The sequence below is a fragment of the Lissotriton vulgaris genome, chromosome 10 (genome assembly GCF_964263255.1).
Source record: "Lissotriton vulgaris chromosome 10, aLisVul1.2, whole genome shotgun sequence".
In the NCBI taxonomy this organism is placed as follows: domain Eukaryota; kingdom Metazoa; phylum Chordata; class Amphibia; order Caudata; family Salamandridae; genus Lissotriton; species Lissotriton vulgaris.
This window is the reverse complement of record NC_141698.1, coordinates 420,005,455-420,024,502: the sequence shown is the minus strand read 5'-3', so window position 1 is coordinate 420,024,502 and position 19,048 is coordinate 420,005,455. Positions and strand designations below refer to the sequence as shown.

Below are 19,048 nucleotides of genomic sequence, written 5' to 3'. Positions count from 1 at the left end.
TATCAGATAGAGCCTGACAATGGTATCGAACCAGAGCAGAGGAGCAATTGTCCGAAGCCGACAGAGAAAAAAAAAACAATCTAACAATGGAGTCGAGGACCATGAAAATTGCAAGCAAGAGGATTGACCACACCTCTCGACTAAAAACACTTCTTGAACAAACAAAAAACTTGCTCACATCTGAGCTCAATATTAGATGGCAGACTTATACTAAGCATGTTTATCTACAGCCACAAATGCCATCAAATATACAATTTGAATCTCCCTTATTGACCTGCTGATGCTCAATGAGGTAAATAATACATAATTATCTACATAGATACCTTGTCTAGTTCATGGAATTCAATTCGCTCCTCTTGACTGCAACTTCTTCCAATTGGAGAAACGTTCAGCATACCATTTCGGAATTCAATAAAGGTGCCCCTGGAAAAAACTGCCAAGTGAGTCATTCTAGACCACGGAAATGTGATACAACTTATACAATCACAGGTATTAAAAGTAGAATTCATACTTAATTTATTTAGGTATTTTGCAGAGCACCAAGAGTCATCCTTAAGTGCATTTTCCACCAACATATACAGAGTTAGTTTAGTAATGTCGAAGGGCACATCTTAGGGTTTGGAACTGCCTTACAAATGATGGTTTATGAGCAGGACTTTAGTTAGGAGTTAACCCCTTCTGCCACAGTGATGAGCATTTCTTGTTATTTGTAGGAGCTATGAGTGCTTAAGCCTTCATAACTTCTCTCTGTTAAAGATCAGACGTGTGTTCTTTTCAGTTTTCAGCTCTTGCACCGTTCTTGCGAAATCTCTTTTATTGAAAAAAAATCTTAAAAGATGCTTAGAACCTGCCCATTATTTACCGATATGTACCATTCGGAGGCATCAACATTGCTCACATTTCCATGTTTCTGATTGGTCAGCATGTTGTCTGCTTTCGCTTTGCAAGTCTTCCTGCTTTGCCAGCCTATGCCATGGAGAATGGCCCAAACACAGCATCTAGTCTCTGGCTAGTGGCTAGTGACCAGTGTCCTTCCACTGGCTATGCACTTTGAAACGCACTTAATTTTATTTAGCGTCTAGCACTCCATACAAGTGCATCTATGGGACATCTTCTCTCCTCCCCAGCGCTCTTCCCACATCATTCATAGCACCCTTCCCAAATAATTCATTTAAATTGCATCCGCTTCTGCATATTCAATTCATTTTGTTGGATTAGTAAATGAAACAAGCACAAAAAAAAGAACGGATAATTTTTCGGGTAACGTGTTCAGAGCAAGGGCATTTCAGGCAACAGTTCAACCCTCATCAAATTACCAATTATAAACAGACATTAGCTGGCGACACCTGTAGTTACTAAATCTAAAGCATGGTGTACAAAAGAGCAGAGAATAATGCAATCATTCCGATATTAAAGGGCATTGAATTTAATTTACTGGGGGGTGCAACTCCTCACTGGAGAATGGAGCTCAGGCAGGCCTGGCAGTTCGGGCTGGACTGTTCCCATGAAAATAAGTATGCCCAGACGTGGGTCCTGGGCTCACTGTGCCACTGGAATCAAGCTATCCTGGCTGAAGAGGGGTGAAACCCCGAAACCGGTCCTAAGATGCTTGTTTCCGGTCCAGGGAGGACCTGGACTGACAGTTCGGGCTGGACTGTTCCCATGAGGCACAAGGTCAAGACTGAATTGCATATGGCCAGGTCTACTGGGGTGGCATGGTGAGCAAATGAATGATGGATTAAACACAGATCTCTTGACTGGGGGTGAATGTTTTGATTTGTTCTGCATTCCGTCCATCAATTGTGTGTCTTTTGCTACAATGCCAGCACCCTCCACGCTCTCAACACCGGACGATCACACACCTGCTTCCTGGCCGCCCCAAAGCGCACCCAAGGACCCTTCTCCTGCCGGAACTGCAGCTTCACCAGCAGCCGACCGGCCTACCCACCCACCAGGAACGAACCCAGCTACCTCAGATGCATTCTTCTCAACACCCGCTCCGCCTGCAAACACGCTGTTGAACTCTGGACCTACTCGACTTAACCTCCCCATTTGTCGCCTTCCTGACGGAGACCTGGCTGAACCCCTCCTCGGCACCGGACATCGCCATAGCCATCCCGGACCGCTACAAGATCTCCCGCAGGGACCGCACCAACGAAGTAGGAGAAGGAATCGCCATCGTCCACAGGAAAACTCTCAGTCTCGACCAACACCAACGACACCCTCAGCACCGCCGAACACTTGCACTTCCAGATCCACACCGATCCTAACACCACACTCAGAGGGACCCTCATCTACAGACCCCCTGGTTTCCCGACCAGAGTTCAGCGACTCCATCGCCGACTTCATCAGCACACGCGCCCTCACCTCCACAGACTACATCCTCCTCGGGGACCTGAACTTCCACTTCAAGAACAACAACGACACCAACTCCACAACCCTGATCCACAACCTCGCCAATCTCTGACTCAAACAACTCGTCACAACACCCACCCACTCCGCGGGACACACGCTTGACCCCATTTTCTCTGCAAGCTCCCATGTCTCGTTCAAACACACCACCAAACTCCACTGGACCGACCATCGCTGCATCCACTTAACCTTTCAGAAACCCACACTGCACCCAACAGATCCCCCACTGTTGCTGGAGCAAAGTCACCGAAGACCAGCTAACCACCACCCTTGCCCGGAGCCCACCCGCCAACCCCACCGACCCAGACAGCGCCGCCCGCAACCTCAGACAGTGGATTGACGACTGCGCCAACACTGTCGCCCCGATCAAGAAACCCTCCAACAGTTACACCAGCAAGAAAGCCAGCTGGTTCACTGAAGTCCTCCAGGCCTCCAAGCAAACCTGCTGAAAGCTAGAGAAGAAATGGCACAGTGAACGAACACCGAACAGCTACGCAGTCCACAAAAACACCACCCGCAGATACCATCACCTCATCAGATCCACCAAAAGGGCCTCCTTGACCACCTAGACAACAACGCACACAACAGCAAAGAGCTCTTCAACATCGTGAAGGAACTCTCCAACTCCAGCTCCAACACCAACGACATCTCACCTTCGCAAGACCTGTGCGACTCCCTTGCCACCTTCTTCCAGTGCAAGATCGCAGACATCCACAACAGCTTCAACGCCATGACTGCACCGACAACCACTGAGACCTCCGCCCCCACGACCACCATCCGCACCGACCGCCTGCTCTCCTGGACCAACATAAATGACAAGAACACCATCAAAATCATGAACACCATCCACTCCGGATCTCCGTCAGACCCATGCCCACACCACATCTTCAACAAAACCAGCACCACCATCGCACTCCAACTTCGGAAAGCCATCAACATCTCCTTCGAGACAGCAACCTTCCCTGAGAGCTGGAAGCACGCCAAAATGAACGCCTTACTAAAAAAAAAACAAGGCTAACCCCAAGGACCTCAAGAACCTCCGGCCCATTTCCCTGCTCCCGTTCCTGGCGAAGGTCATCGAGAAGGCCGTCAACAAACAACTGACCCGCTACCTCGAGGAGAACAGCATCCTGGACCCGTCTCAGTCCGGGTTCTGCAGCAACCACAGCACCGAAACTGCCCTCATCGCCCTCACCGATGACATCAGGGCCCTGCTAGATAACGGAGCAACCACGGACCTCATACTGCTGGACTTGTCAGCCGCCTTTGACACGGTCTGCCACCGCACCCTACGCACACGCCTCTACGATGCTGGGATCCAAGAGAAGGTCCAGGACTGCACCACCTCCTTCCTCTCCGGCAGAACCCAGAGCATCCACCTCCCCACTTTCCGCTCCGAAGCCATTGAGATCATCTGCGGCGTACCCCAGGGCTCATCCCTCAGCCCAACACTGTTTAACATCTACATGGCACCGCTTGCCCACGTCGCCTGACTGCATGACCTCAACATCATCTCCTACGCCGACGACACCCAACTGATCCTCTCCCTCAACAAGGGCCCCCACACCGCCAAAATCAACCTCCACGGAGGAATGAAAGCCGTCGCTGAGTGGGTGACGAACAGCCGACTGAAGCTAAACTCGGACAAGACGGAAGTTCTCATCCTCGGATCCACCCCCTCGGCCTGGGACGAACCCTGGTGGCCTACCGCACTGGAAACAGCTCCAACACCCACCGACCACGCACGCAACTTAGGGTTCATCCTTGACTCCACCCTCTCCATGACAAAGCAGGTCAACGCAGTCTCATCCTCCTACTTCAACATCCTCCACTTGGTCCGCTAGATCTACACGTGGATCCCCACTGAAACGAGAAGAACAGTCACCCAGGCCCTCGTCAGCAGCATGTTGGACTACGGAAACGCCCTCTATGCAGGAGCCTCGGCCAAACTCCTGAAACGACTTCAAAGCATTCAGAACGCCTCTGCATGCCTGATCCTCGACATCCCTCGCTGCAGCCACATCACACCCCACCTGAGAGAACTGCACTGGCTCCGTCAACAAGAGGATCACCGTCAAGCTCCTCACCCACGCACACAAGGCACTCCACAATACAGGACCAGCATACCTCAACAGATGACTAAGCTTTTACACCCCCAACCGCCAGCTTCGCTGCGCCAACCTCGCCCTCGCCACAGTTCCCCGCATCCGAAGAGCGACCTCCGGCGGCAGATCGTTCTCCCACCTTGCCGCCAAGACCTGGAACACCCTCCCAATCCTCCTACGGCAGACCCAAGACCTGCTGACCTTCAGAAGACTCCTCAAGACCTGGCTTTTCGAACAGTAGCAGCATTCCCCACCCCCCCCCCCCACCCCGGCGCCTTGTGACCCTCATGGGTAAGTAGTGCGCTTTACAAATGGTCTGATTGATTGATTGATTGATAATCCTTCTGGAAGTGGGCGAAGGGCGGCCAAGAAGACACCACACCCTACCAAACACCCAGCATGGAGGCAAGGTGAGCCTCGCGCATCGCATAAGATTGATGATCTAAACTAGTAGCTATAAGCTTACGTTCATTTGCAACTTTTGGAGCAATTTTTATATCTGCGTTCAAGTTTGTCTTCGGTACTCTCTTAAGATGCATTCTTAAACAAAAAAAGTGTTGAAATGTTTATTTGTTGTACAGTGGAAATGACTGCCTTTCCAAAGTTGGGGGTTCACCTCTCCTGTGTACTAGGGCAGAAGCCCAGCAACTACAGGATTGCATGAATGTTGTGACTGGAGAAAACCTCATCGATTGCAGTGCACACTGCAATTTGACTGCTTATCTCGCACTGTATAATTGCACCTGAACAACAAGTTGGCCAATGAAACGTGTGATTACTGGGTATTTTGGTGCAAGACGCTAACTTTCAAATTTGCTATAGTAGAAACGATTAAGGCAAATTCTCCTAGCACAATTAACTAGCACTAACGTTTGTTTTTGTTACCTTTATAACCACTATTTTTGCTACATAAAGTCCCCTTTTCTAGCTCACATTGGACTGTTTGTCTTGTGACATAGCCTTTCACTATTGGGGTATGGCTCCTTCATGTATTTGCATTCTTTGACTGTCATATTTGTATGGTTCAACGAGGAAGATTTACATTTTCTATTGGCGATCGCTTTGACTTTATCTGCATTTTACTTTGTGAATAATTCAGCATATGGCTACTTTCAGCACCACGAGATGAAGTTGGGCATGTATACAATGCTCCCCCCACACTTTTTTTCATTGTTAAATCAGTGTCAATTCCCGCTTCACCGTTACAGTCCCACTTATTTATTACTTTTGAAGCTGCGAAATAGTTTACCTTTCCACAGGGCACTTTAATTTCTACAGTTGGCTGCTTTCATTGCAGATAAATCAATATATTTCTTCTAATATTCTGTCCCAGTTCTTAATTTGTAAAATGATAAGTGCCAGAGCTTTGACCAGGAGGCCACTGCAGCTTGCACAACACATCGCCCTTGTCATCGCTGCCAAAACAACTACTAACCATCTCTCTCGTCAGATTATTCCAGGTCCCAAAGTTAAAGAAATGGCTGGGGAGGCAGGTATTAGTAAATGTTTATGTATATTGTATGTATAAACAACAGTTGTTCTGCTCATCTCTAAATCTGATAAGCAGGGTCACCATGTGGTAAACTGTCATAAGTGCGGTGTTGACAATTAAGTGCCGGTGCCGAGCACCAGAAACGAATTAAGGGCCGGTGCCAAGCCGGAAAACCACCGCCTCAAATTAAGCACTGTTCTATCAACATCAAAACATCGATTACACAGGTGAACTTTATTGCATTGAGACTATCAGGCAAAAGCATCCCACTACTATCTCGTCAGGATAGGATGTACAGGTTCCTGTTTATATTACTGTTCGTATTATATACAAATGATGCTTCATGATTTTCCTGTTATGATGTCACCGTAAAAAATTTGTGTACGATGCATTTTGTTCAGGTTCATCCCTCAAGTGTCGTATGTTCCATGGTTTAACGTGGCGCACTTCCACTGTTCACTCAACTTCGGTCTTTCCAGTCTCAGTGACTCCAGTAAGATATACTGTTTTACAGGCTACATCAGACCATAGCATTCGAGTACATTAGCCTCATCAATGCTTAACATTTACCTCGTATTCTATATCATGGGAACATGTTTGCAGGAAGTACATAAGGTAATAGGTTTTTGAAAGTACATTTGCTTTGAATGCGAGCCAGTTTTAATTTCATATCACTAGGCACGTTGCCATGAGCTGGTTTGCGGACAGCTGGGAACATTTAATGAATATTTTCCAAGAAATAACAATTAAATCAAGTACCTAATTTACTTACATTGAAGAAGAGGTGTTCCAAGAGGCCCTACAATAATATGGTCTGCGTTAAAATATGAAACTGTGACTATTAGATTTCCACATTAATGTCGTCAAACTTTACATGGTTAGCAGTTAAGCAGGATGGTAAGATTCTGTGAAAAACATCACAGTATTAAACTGTGCATGTGTGTATTTCTTTTAACAAATGATGGACATATTGCAATTACACAAATACATCCATTGCTTAAGGCCACGTGCTTCTAATCTCGTAAGAAGTTGGCTGTTGCGTATCATAGTGGGGACAGTCACCAACGTATAACTGTCTTTTGTGTCTACTTTAGCAAGACATTGATGCACACTTTATACTAACTGGAGACCTTAGATTGTATACAATGCTGAAGAATGAGGATTTATTGGAGCTGTTAAATAGCCCATGTTTTACCTGCAGCCAGTTGGGACTTATTTATCTGCTCCAACGAGTCACTATGCGGAGATAACTGGAGGGGAGGAAAGTAAGGCAGGCTGGATAGAACTCTTGATTCTTCTAGCCTTATTGGCACGATGCGGCCAAGAGGAAGCTCTGTGCACTAAGGCTTCTGTAGGAGTGGGCGTTGCTTGCCCTCAGTGCAGATGCTATGATGGTTAAACACCATTTCCAGGTGACACTTTGCTTTCAGCTAAATGGCCCCTTGCGTGAGCAGGTTAACTGTGGTGATTTTAAAAAAGTGCATAGGGTGGGTGATGGCCATGGCAAAGCAAGCCTGAGCAGTTTTTATGCTGAGTAATATGTTACATTTTCTTTAAATACAATGTTACTAGAAATTATTTTAGAGACAAGGCACAATTAGTTCCTAGGATAAACACATTGAACTAGGTTTAATATCTAGAATAATAAGCCAGGGTTATATCTGGGTGGCATGTAGTGTGGAATGATTTCTGTTTGCGGGTCAGATGGGGATAAAATGTCTTGCATGTGAAAATTTGCACATAGTCCATCAAGGGCCCTCGCTGTTGGAAACATTATTGACTTACTACAAATGACCACTAACAGGGACAATATTAGGTATCCCAACTAGCAGATGTGTGCTACAAGAAGGGAACTGTGTGCACTGCAAATGATGTGCTTTTCATGCAGCCTGGTCTGTTCCTTCATTGCCACATAGTCAGTCAGTCACATCTTTTCAACCTATCACATGCTTCCTTGCTTTACAATGAAAGAAGCCTGGTAACATGGAGCTTATGAAGCAACAGGCCTTAAAGGGGGCAGTGGAGTTTCGGCAACCCATTTCTACACCATGCAAAAGTCTAACAGTTAGTGTCTAAGAGCTGGTCAATGCAGTTACTGTATCATGGATACTCAAGAAACCAAAGCAATTGGCTTCATGTGAAAGAAACTTAATGCAGTATGTGTTAAATTTACATGTGACACCATCTCTAGCCTGGACGAGCAGTCCCACCAATAACAGGTAGACAGGTTTACAATCTTCCCCTACGGGCGGAAGGTGCAGATTCACTAGTCTGTTATCATCTAGAGCAGGGGTCTCCAACTTCTTTTGTAATGAGAGCTTCTTCGGCTCAAAGTAAATCATCTGGAGCTACTAATACATTTCATAACTGTACAATATCGGCCACAACTGTACAATATCGCCTGCGCCCTTCTGCACAAAGGACATAACCACATCAATACATCTCTATAGTTCAGCCCAAGTTAACATTCAGCCATTAGCTTTTAATATATTTGGTAATGCAACGATTTTGTCTTTATCAGCATACTAGTTTCTGAAAATGTAAATCATTCATTCAATACCTCTTCCATTCTTGCCCACACTAAGACGACTCTGCTTTGATTCCAGCTCCTGGTCTGACTGATCAAATAGAGCCTTTAGCGTGTTTAATCTCTTTGGGGATAGAGATGGTGACATTACTGGCCATGTAGTGTTTGTGGACTAGAATGAGGGCCTCACATTGGTTCGGCTGCTATCTACTTTGAAGGTCTCGATATTAACAGTGCTGTCTTCTTTAATGTGCATACACCCTCTGAATGACGAACGGGCCTGAAATTCAATTTAGAGAGCCACTTCAAAGGACTTTGCAAGCTACCAGTAGCTTATGCATTATCCGTTTGCGGCCTGTGGTCTAGAATAATACAGACTTCAGATACGGTGAAGTCCATGTGGAAGCAAATGTAGATGTGAGGAAAGTTTTGAACAACCGGAAAAGTACCTTGCTTGTGGTTAACTGAAGGCATGTTTAAAGCAGGTTGCCTTTCCTTGGGTTAAGATGGATTTAAAAAAATGGTGGTAATAATGCTAATGCTAATATTATTATTAATAATAATATTAATAATTATGACAACAAAACAACAATAATAATTATTATTATTAAATATAGGCGCAATAGGTAGGTTAATAAAAAGGTAAATAAACAAATAATCATAAAATGGTATCCTAGGGAGGTTTAGGTTCAGAGAAACAGAGACGGCCGCTGACTATTGAAACGTCCAAAGGACACAAAAGAGTACTGCCAGTGAATAACCCTGTCCAGGTGTAATTTGTGGAAGGGGACTGCTAAACAGCTTGGGTTTCAGATGTTACAATGCATGTTTCTGTGCACACCAATAGTTTATTAACTGTGAGATACACCACACCCTTCCAGGTAAAGGGATCAGCTAAAGTACAAACAAAATACATGCTATGTCACAATAGGGAACATTGTATTATTTTCTAAGCTGACACTGGTGCTGGACGCTATGGAACTTCACAGATAATGCATCTGTTTGTGGTGATCTGATGTAGCTCACACACCATTGGCCACAAAGGACAAGGTGTACAACTAAGTGAATAATAGGTGGTTCAAAAAGGGAAATGATAACAACTTGCATTGTTTAAAAAAGTGGCAGCAGGCGCTCTCTCTCGTTTTCAGTAGCTCCGTTTCTGGGCGGCTTGGCTGCGAGTGGCAGCAGAGATTACCCCATTCTCTCCGCAGTTTTGGCACCTACTGCACTGCAGCCAGGCCTCATAGGACAAGGTGTGCTATTGCTCGACCCCAGGACTAGGAGGTGGCATGATAACTGAGTTTCTGTATGCTGGGGAGTGGGAGGGGCATGTGGCAGCGGGGCAGCAAACCTTGAGAGAAAGGTGGAGCACTTTTGTTTTATGGTCTAGCGGTCAGAAAAAGAGCCATTCATGGATCACAGGGCACCTAGCAGGGGCCGGTTACCATGAAAAACCTTGAGGCCACCAAGATCCGGCCAGACATTCCCCATTAGGGTGGTGCCTCAAGGATAGGCCAGAGGAGAAAGTACCAGATGACAGGTCACCCATTGAATTCCAAATTTTTCAAGGTTTTGATAGATTGTGTTCACAAGGCCACAAACTCCTATTACGAGGCCACCCTATTTGCAGCAACATTTAACTTGTCATTCTTTGGGGTCTACTGAGGTAGCGAGTTGGTAGCCAACTCAAAGAAAGATGAAATTAAGGACACACTATGCATACAGGACGTAAATGTGGAAGGGGCACCTTAAACATAATGCTGCATGGGTCCAAAACTGACTAGAAGGGGCTCGGGAAGTCAACAGTACTGCATCCCCTGTGCATCAGAGCCTACTGCCCTGTTGCACTGGTCACAGCCTATCTGGCTGTATGCCTTGCAGGGAGGGTTACCTGCTAGTTCATGCAGGCCATTCCCCCCTCATCAGAGACCATTTTGGAAAAGTCATAAATTCTTTATGGGAACTGTCTGGGGACATGTGAAAATGCTGCTCCACACACTTCTTCCGGATAGACACAGCCACCACGGCTTACATGGCGGTTCATCCCCCGACAGTATTAAGAAGCTGGGCCAGTGGGCTTCAGATTGTTACAGACGCTACATCCGACCATGATGGGTCAGGTGGTGCATAGGAGCGGTCACTGCACTGCAAATCCATCATGTACGTATGGAGCATTATGTGTAAAAAGGTTTGGGTGTGGGGTTTTCGTGTGTTATCATTTAGCAACAATTGTTTGTTCTTAGTGTGACCTGCACTGCACAATTTTCAGGTGTGGGTGTCTAGCAGATGGTGCAACAAACTAAATCTGTTGAGAACAAAAATGCACATTTCTTTATTTTGCTAAGATAACACAAGGGTAACAACATGGTCAAAGATCATGATTTGGAAGCATGGCTTTGACCTCGCACTGATAGCATGGCTTGGTGTCTCCAACATTAATTGGTGCAGTTTGTTCCTCAAGCTGCATGAGAGACTAGCGGGGTGGTTCTCAACCTCACATTTTGGTAATTCACCTCACCTCCTGGAGTGGTGTGTGCTAATCAAAGGAATGAAGTCTACAACAGGAGGAATCAGCAAGTTCATGGGGCATTGAGAGTTATGGTGTCTGAGATAATCCTGTACAAGGTCTGGCACAAAGCCAGGTCTGGGGATGCCATTGAACATTCATGCAGAAGAGTAAACAGTGCCATGCGCATGTTCAATGAACAGAGGGGCTTTTTGTTTCATTAGGGACAGCTTATTAAATATAAGCAACGCAGGGTACTTCGATAGGGATGGGGTACACCTGTTAGAGGTTGGGATAGACTTGTTCCCTTTGGACCTGCATGAACCGCTGCAGGCAGGTGATAACTGAGACTGCCATGGTGCGGGAGAGCCCCAGGTGCAATGGCTGCCACATCCAAAGCATTGGCAGAGTTACAGGGCAATCAGGAGGAAATGTTGGTACGTAAGTGTACCATCTCAAGGAGCACAGCAGGGGTGCTCTATGCCAAAACCCAGGAGTCTTTATAGCAATATTCTGGGATGTAAGCGATGGTGCCCAGTTAGTCCCTCTGGCTGCAAGTCTCAGCAGCGAGGGACTTCCCTGGTGACGCTCTGCCCTCAAAGGCAAGAGCTCTACTATTGAACTGGGTGTCCATGGTCTGTTATGGAGGAAAACTACCCAACTGGAATTGAAGCATCGAAAGGTTGTCCCACGGTGCTGTGTGGTCCATAAGGCTGATGGGTTAGCTTAGGTTACTCAAAGCTGCCTGCCCAGGGATCTATTGTTATGCGATTCAGAAGGCATATTGCAAAATATGTTCTTTCTTGATCAGTGACTTAGATTTTGAAGCTAAAATTGGTGAGAAATTAAAATGTACTATTTTGTATTTCTGTTAAAAGAAACCTCTTCCTACTTGTGTGGCGTGGCCTAGCACCCATGACAGGAAAGGCCTATAAAGCAAGGTGGAGACATCAAATATTCATCTTCGAAATCATTCCATTTGGAAATATAGGGACCAGTGGTATTTGGGTCGTGGTTCAATTACAAAAAAAGGAAACTTACTAAAACCAGACATTTCTGAATACAGGATGTAGCCTAATGGCTAGGGCGGTCAATCACAAATCTAGGGAACCAGGTTCGAGCCTTGGCAATGACGCTTAACATCCTGTTATTCTGGGCAAATTACTTAATCTCCCTGTACCTAACAAAAAAAAAGGAATGTGTCCTTGTGTAAGCAACTGGTGCTCATGTAAAGCACTCTGTTATCCAATACCTTTGGGTCAAGTTTGCGCTATATAAAACTCAGGGAAAAAAAAGACTCCCGGGGAAGGCAGTAGTGTTACTTGTTTTAATCCTACTGCGTTTTGTTATCCAGAATACGCTGCAGACCTCAAACTTTGGCTAAACACACATTTCTGCAGGGGTCAACAAAATGATGCTCTACTTGTGTGTCTGGGCCTAGAGCAGTTGACAGCAAATGTTCCAAAAACCAACGTGGAAACATCAAGTTTTCGCCATAAATGATCAACCAGTTTTGGCAAGGTGGGTAACAGTGGTATATGGTCTGGGGCTCTGCCGTTGCTTAGAGACATCTAGAGACATTTCTGACAGCCAGATGACGAGAGCAGTCCTGGGTGGTGTGACTTGTGTGGCTATCCCGCTGTGTTTTGACGACCAACAATACCCTGCAAGCCTCAAACATTGGACAAAAACAGGCCTTTTCCCCACATTTCTGAGAAAGAAAGTTGAGGATTTCTAGGAAACCACAAAATTCTAAGTACCCAGCATTTCCACACTTCTTCTGTTAAAAACGGTAATCCACTAGCACATCTGAGACTAGAGACTAGTGTCTGTTCTTGTCACAGGCACTAGGCCTAGTCGATAGGGATGGGGATGATCAAGACTATTGGGGATTTATCAGTAAAGGTGCAGCTGGATATCAGGACAGGCTATCCCCAAACCCATTTTTTTTAACAATCCCTGGAATCCAGTGGGTGCTTACACCTCGGGGGACAGATTGGGGGTGGCTGCCCCCATAGGGGCAGGTGGACAGTTGTGCATCTTCTGGGCGGGCCACCCAACTCCTTTTTTGCCAATTTTACCCTGGTGTTTAATGGGTTTTCTGGCACGGGGAGGGGTGAGAAAAACTGCTGAGTGCTATTATGAGGTGGGAAAAAATCCATTGTGTCTAATAGGCTTTCGACCCCTCCCCATCCCCACTAGGAGGGCAAATTACTGATAAGTCTACCAATCTGACTTCCAATAGGAGTCCGAAAAACTGCTGGGGGGGGGTTTTGGATGGGGCATGGACTAATGCCAAAGTGGGCCTTCTGCACCCCTTCTATTTTATTTTTAAACTTTCTCCTCCATATCTAGTGAGCTGTGTGGCCCGTCCCCACCTCTTCTTTTTTACTTTTAAACTTTCAACCGAGTATCTAGTGGGCTTTCTGTTGCCCTTCTGAGATTGATGCATAAACTCAGCAAATTCACTCCCATAGGGGGGAGAAAGACTACTGGAGCTTTTTTTGGGGGGTCAGGAGAGGGAGTGTACAGCCCAATGCCAGGGTGAGAAAGCCCATATGTAAAATAGTGGTCCCAGTGTGTTACTGACTTAGTGATGGGGAAAAAAGATTTTTATGAGAACACAAGGCATGGAACCACATCAGAGGTTGGAGAGGAACGCGATGTAATCTTTTGTCCAGGCCCTTGATTCAGCCAGGCCGACTAGCCTTGGACCTCGTGTGATAAGTCCCATTGACGAGGCTCATTTGGAAAATAGGAACCGTGCTCACAAAACAACTAATTACAGTGACGTCTCACTCCTGCCCTGTATTGATGAGTTCGGAGAGCCTCTGAGCCCTTTCTCTTCACAACTGGTCTGTGAGAGACATCCCCTTTCCCAGCTTCATTATTGGTGTCACAAAAAAACCCCCACCCAACCCAGCACTTGTCCTGAGGAAGACCCCAGCAGCAAGGTTCAAGATACCTACAGACATAGCGGTCGAAACGTCGACTTCACCACATTTGCCAAAACAGAATTGACAGTGATTAATTAGCTGTGTTCCTAAAGTGCTATATGGCAAATATGTACAAAAACTGTTGACTTTGACTTTCTGGTATATGATGTATATATACCAAAACTGTTTGTGATTTTATGTCACTTTTCACTCAACCTTTCCCTCAGTCCACCACCTAACAATTCTTGCCCCCCCCCCCCCTTTTCTTTGACACCGCACATTTTAATGTGATACCTGATTAAGGTCTTTTTGGAAATTTGTTCATAAAATGTGTTGTTCCAATGTGATTAAACAACATTGGTGATACATTGTGTTTTTTTCCTCCTTTGATGTGGTTCCATGCCTTGTGTTCTCATAGTGTCCAAACCAATGGATAACAAATACACACACACTTAGACAAAGCGCTACATGTCCAACACAACCCAAGCTATTTTGTTTATGAATTTTACCCAACACATTGCTTAACAAAAAAAAGAAACACGTGTTAGGTAAAGTAGTCTAAAAGTTATATATACACATTACAATGATGTCCATAGTTCATCAATTACATGGTCTACATACCTTTTCTTTGGTAGTTTAATCTTGGCTATATAACTCAGGCAAAAGTTGATAACGTCTTGAATTAAGTCCTCACCAAGGTGGGCTTGTATGCTCTAAGTATACAAAATAAGGTGATGCATCATGTTTTTGTACAATTAACCAACTACACAGCATTACCAAGCAGAATATTTAGTATGAAGCCGAATACATTCAATCATATTGCATTTTTTCTACAGGTGGTACATAGAAATAAGTTTGCAGATATTTCTGTGGCTTGTGTAAAGTTGCCAGAGACACAAACATCTCTAATTGACTTTCATAACGCATTTAAATTTGGGAATCTGGGCCTGAAACTGAAATTTACAAAAAGGCATGCACCCGACAAGTAAACCACTGAAAACAAAAAAGCCATTACAACGCTCTCTGTGAAAAAGAGCACAGATTTACGTGTGCCCTAAGGTAAGAATAACTCTTGCCTTCACCATGCATTACTAATTACCCCACATATTACAAACCTCATGACATCTTCTATCATTGATAATATCACTGTAACATTTGCAAAGAAATTATTGATGAGAATACTGTGGATGGCAGGGAGCGAGTTATAGTTACCTTAGGGCACAAGTTATAGTTACTTGAGATAACTGTAAATATAACTGATGATTTTTTGTGTTTTTAAAGTTTAAAATGTTACTGAATATTTCACCTAACTAAAACCTTACTTTAACCTTTGTTTTTTTCAGTGAATATATATATTCACTCACACACCCACTCTGAGAGGTTAAAGGTTACAATTAGGAAATAAAATGTAAAAAACCTTTGAAATTCACTACAAAAAAACCAAAGGTTACAGTGACGTGATAGTTAGGAAATAGAATTAACAAATCTTACAAATTTACTGACAAAACAAGGTTACAGGGACGCTATAGTTAGGCTTAGATTTCTCTCGTACAAAACCACTGAAATGCAGCAGTTATAGTTACCTGAGCTAACTATAACTTACGTCCCTGCAAATCACTGCTTATGACCTTCCATATTATATCACTCATGACATGGTTAGTGGCATTACTGAGGACATCACTGACGACATCTCAAATGACATAACCTGTAACCTTTCAAAGTAAGTGTGTGAGAGGCTGTAAAAGTTTTTTTTTAAAATCGCGGGGTGCGTGCACCATACGCGTACGGTGCGCGTATGGTCCGCGCACACCGTGATTTAAAAAAAAAAAAATTGGGGGGGCCTGGGGGGTCCTTGTGGGATCCCCTGAGCATGCCTAGGGGGTCAGGGTGCTTCTACCCTGCACCCTTTGCGTGTTTTGAACCTTTGCTTCACTGCTTTCTTGTGTCTTGGTTCTACAGAGGCACAAGATGGCTGCCAACACTTCCTGGTTTGGAGTGTTGACAGACAGTGGCAGCCAATCAGCATGCCTTTCACAGGAAAGCAGCATGCTCATTGGCTGTCAACACTTCTAACCAGGAAGTGTTGGCATTCATCTTGTGCTAGGTAGACCGAGGCACAAGAAAGCAGAAAAACAAATGTGTAGAAAAAAAGGGGCAGGGTAGAAGCACCCTGACCCCCTAGGCCTGCTCAGGGGGTTCCACAAGGACCCCCAAGGCCAAAAAGTTTTTTTTTTTAAAAACCCGGTATGTTTATTTAAAAATTACCCCTAAGGGGGACCAAATCGCGGGGGCATAGTGATAAAGAAGTGTTGGGGGTGCCCAATCCCCCCCCCCCCACACTGCCCCGGGGACCGCCGCCCTCCGGGTCAAAGCAAAGCAGCCTGCTGGCGCACACTGGAGGCTCCTGGTGGGTTAGTTGCCCCCCAGGGACCCTCAGTATGCAAGGAGAATTAGTTCCCCCTCTGCAAACATGCCCGAGGCTGCGTTGCAGAGAGGTGTAAAAAAGGGTGTGGCCTCATTACACCTCTCTGCAATGCAGCCCACTGGCTTATACTGGAGGCTCCTGGTGGGCTAGTTGCCCTCCAGGGACCCCCAGTATGCAAGGGGAATTACTTTCTCCTCTGCAAAAGCGCCAGGGGTTGCGCTGCAGAGTGTTGTAAAAAGGGAGCGTGCCCTCTGAACACCTGCCTGCAAAAATTTAGTAAATCAATATAAAAAAAACAACAATTAATACATTAAAAATTGTCATTTAAAAAACCTTCGAAATTAAATGAAAAAACCATAGGTTTCAGGCCTGATATAGTTAGGAATTAGCATTTTAAAAACCATTGAAATTCATTACAAAATCATAGGTTTCAGGCCTTATATAGTTAGGAATTAGCATTAAAAAAAAACCTTTGAAATTCACTGAAAAACCATAGGTTTCAGGCCTTATATAGTTATGAATTAGCATTTACAAAACCTTGCAAATTCACTGAAAAAACCATAGGTTTCAGGCCTTATATAGTTAGGAATTAGCATTTAAAAAACCTTGCAAATTAACTGAAATAAACATAGGTTTCAGGCCTTATATAGTTAGGAATTAGCTTTTAAAAAACCTTTGAAATTCACTCAAAAACGATAAGTTTTTTAGGGGCGTGGCTTGGCGGCCGAACATGGCGGTCGCATAGCTGTAGGGCTCCGTGAGTGAGGCAGTGTCCCCACTACAATCCGATTAATAATCCGCATGCTTCAAACCTCTACTCGGTGGAACCCGGATACAGGAACGAGCGGGACTCGCCTGGAAGAAAAGCGGAAGAAATCGGAGGCCGGGAGACGGATTTATGACCGCCGACATCAAGGGGTCTGCGTAGATCCTGCAGCGCCAGGCTCTGGTGTGGTCTAGGGCCGGGCGGAAGTGAAGGCGAGGCGGGCAGGGGTGACCGGAAGTACACGCTGACCGGACCCCCCCCCCCCCGTGATACACTGCGACCGAAGACCAGAGCGCTCCCCTGGGCCCCGCAGAGTGTCCGCACTTCAGAATCCCAGCGGACAGAGACATCGAACGGACGGCAGGAGCAAAGAGCAACACCCGACGCACGGAAGGAATCCCCCCCTGCAGTGGGCCATATCGTGCGGGGAAGGGAGGACGAACCACCCGTTCCGGAAGGGCATCCGCAACGTTATCCGCCACCTGACCCCCCCGGACTGAAAGAGACCGCAAGCTTACAGCCGCCCGCGGCACCCGCCGCTGCACACAGGCAATTCGCGCCGCTTCGCGAGCGCGAGGTTCGTTCATTGGAGGAGTCCCTTTCCCTTCCACACGTCTGGGGAGCGAGAGGTGAGCTGAACTGCAGCGGAGTTGGGGGCGCAAGCTAGAGACTATCAGAGACTCGGGCGGGGAGCCCCAACACCGATCTGAGAACTACTGCATTACCCAGGGCCCGGGAGAGGATATTGAGTTTGCAGCATTAAGACACAGTGGGCACCGAAATAGTTTTCTAGTGGTCATCGCCGGACGCCGCGATCACAGGGGCGGCCGGCGGCAGAGAGTGCGGTGGGCAGGGAAGAGAGCTGGACACGTTGCTCTGCACATTGGTTTGACTGCCCATTCAGCAAGCGGGGGCGATAGGGGTGCATCGCCACTGGGAAACACCTTTACCCTGCTGAATACGGACACCCACATCCTGGGTTCATCTGTTACGGGCCCGGTGGACAGCGAACACTATGGAAGCGACTTTGGCTGGCAGAGGCCCGAAGCATAATGCGTCGCAGTCTAAATTGGAGAAATTTGCGTACAACAGGCAGGAGCAACCTCATGCGGAACCGCGCACATCGACGGGGAAGACGCCTGGCACCGAAGGAAAAAGAAGGCAACACTCGAGGACGTGATGAAGGCATTAGCGCAAGTACAGGCCACGGTGGGGTCCACGGCCACTGAAGTCTCACTCCTCTGGGCAGACTTTCAAAAAATGGGCGAAAGAGTGAAGCAGGTCGAGGTGGTCGCCAAATCTTTGGTTGAAGATGTATCAGACCTACAATTAGCAATGGAGCGAGTGGAAGTGGAGAATAAGACGCTGAGAGAGAAGCTGGACGACCAGGAGGGGCGCTCTAGGCGCAACAACGTAAGAATTATTGGGGTTCCGGAATCGGAGGAAACGGGGGCCATGGACCCGTATGTGGAGGACCTGATCAAGTCGCAGCTCAAACCCAAGGGTTTATCGCAATTCTTCTCCATCGAAAGGGAACACAGAGTTCCAGGGGGTAAACCCAAGCCCGGAGCCCCCCCCCCAGACCCATACTGGCACGACTATTCAACTTTCGCGACCGGGATGCGATCCTACAGGCTGCAAGAGTGGCAGCGCCGCTGCGGATTCAGAATTCTACTGTGGCCTTTTTCCCGGACTATACTGCGGAGGTGTCACGCCGGAGGAGGACCTTCCTTGACATCAAGAGAGAACTGAGAGCCAAGGAACTGCCGTACTCTATGCTGTTCCCGGCCCGGCTGCGAGTGGTCGCGGACAGAAAGGTATGGTTTTTTGATACACCAGAATCGGCGCGTGAATGGCTGGACGGGTGGCGACAAGTAGG

General features: G+C 46.4%; 1 protein-coding gene across 2 annotated transcripts in view; it reads right to left on the bottom strand.

Annotated features, from left to right (window-relative positions):
- PMM2 (phosphomannomutase 2) overlaps nt 1-19,048 on the bottom strand; it is a 134,780-nt gene that overhangs the window by 40,557 nt on the left and 75,175 nt on the right. For both annotated transcript variants that reach the window (XR_015300688.1, XM_086941272.1), the window contains exons 4-5: nt 14,600-14,691; nt 324-423 (exon numbers count right to left, since the gene is read on the bottom strand). Coding sequence is in view for 1 of the 2 variants with exons in the window: in XM_086941272.1 (XP_086797398.1) it covers nt 324-423; nt 14,600-14,691 (192 nt within the window). In the remaining variant the exon portion in view is untranslated. The remainder of the gene's footprint in view (nt 1-323; nt 424-14,599; nt 14,692-19,048) is intronic.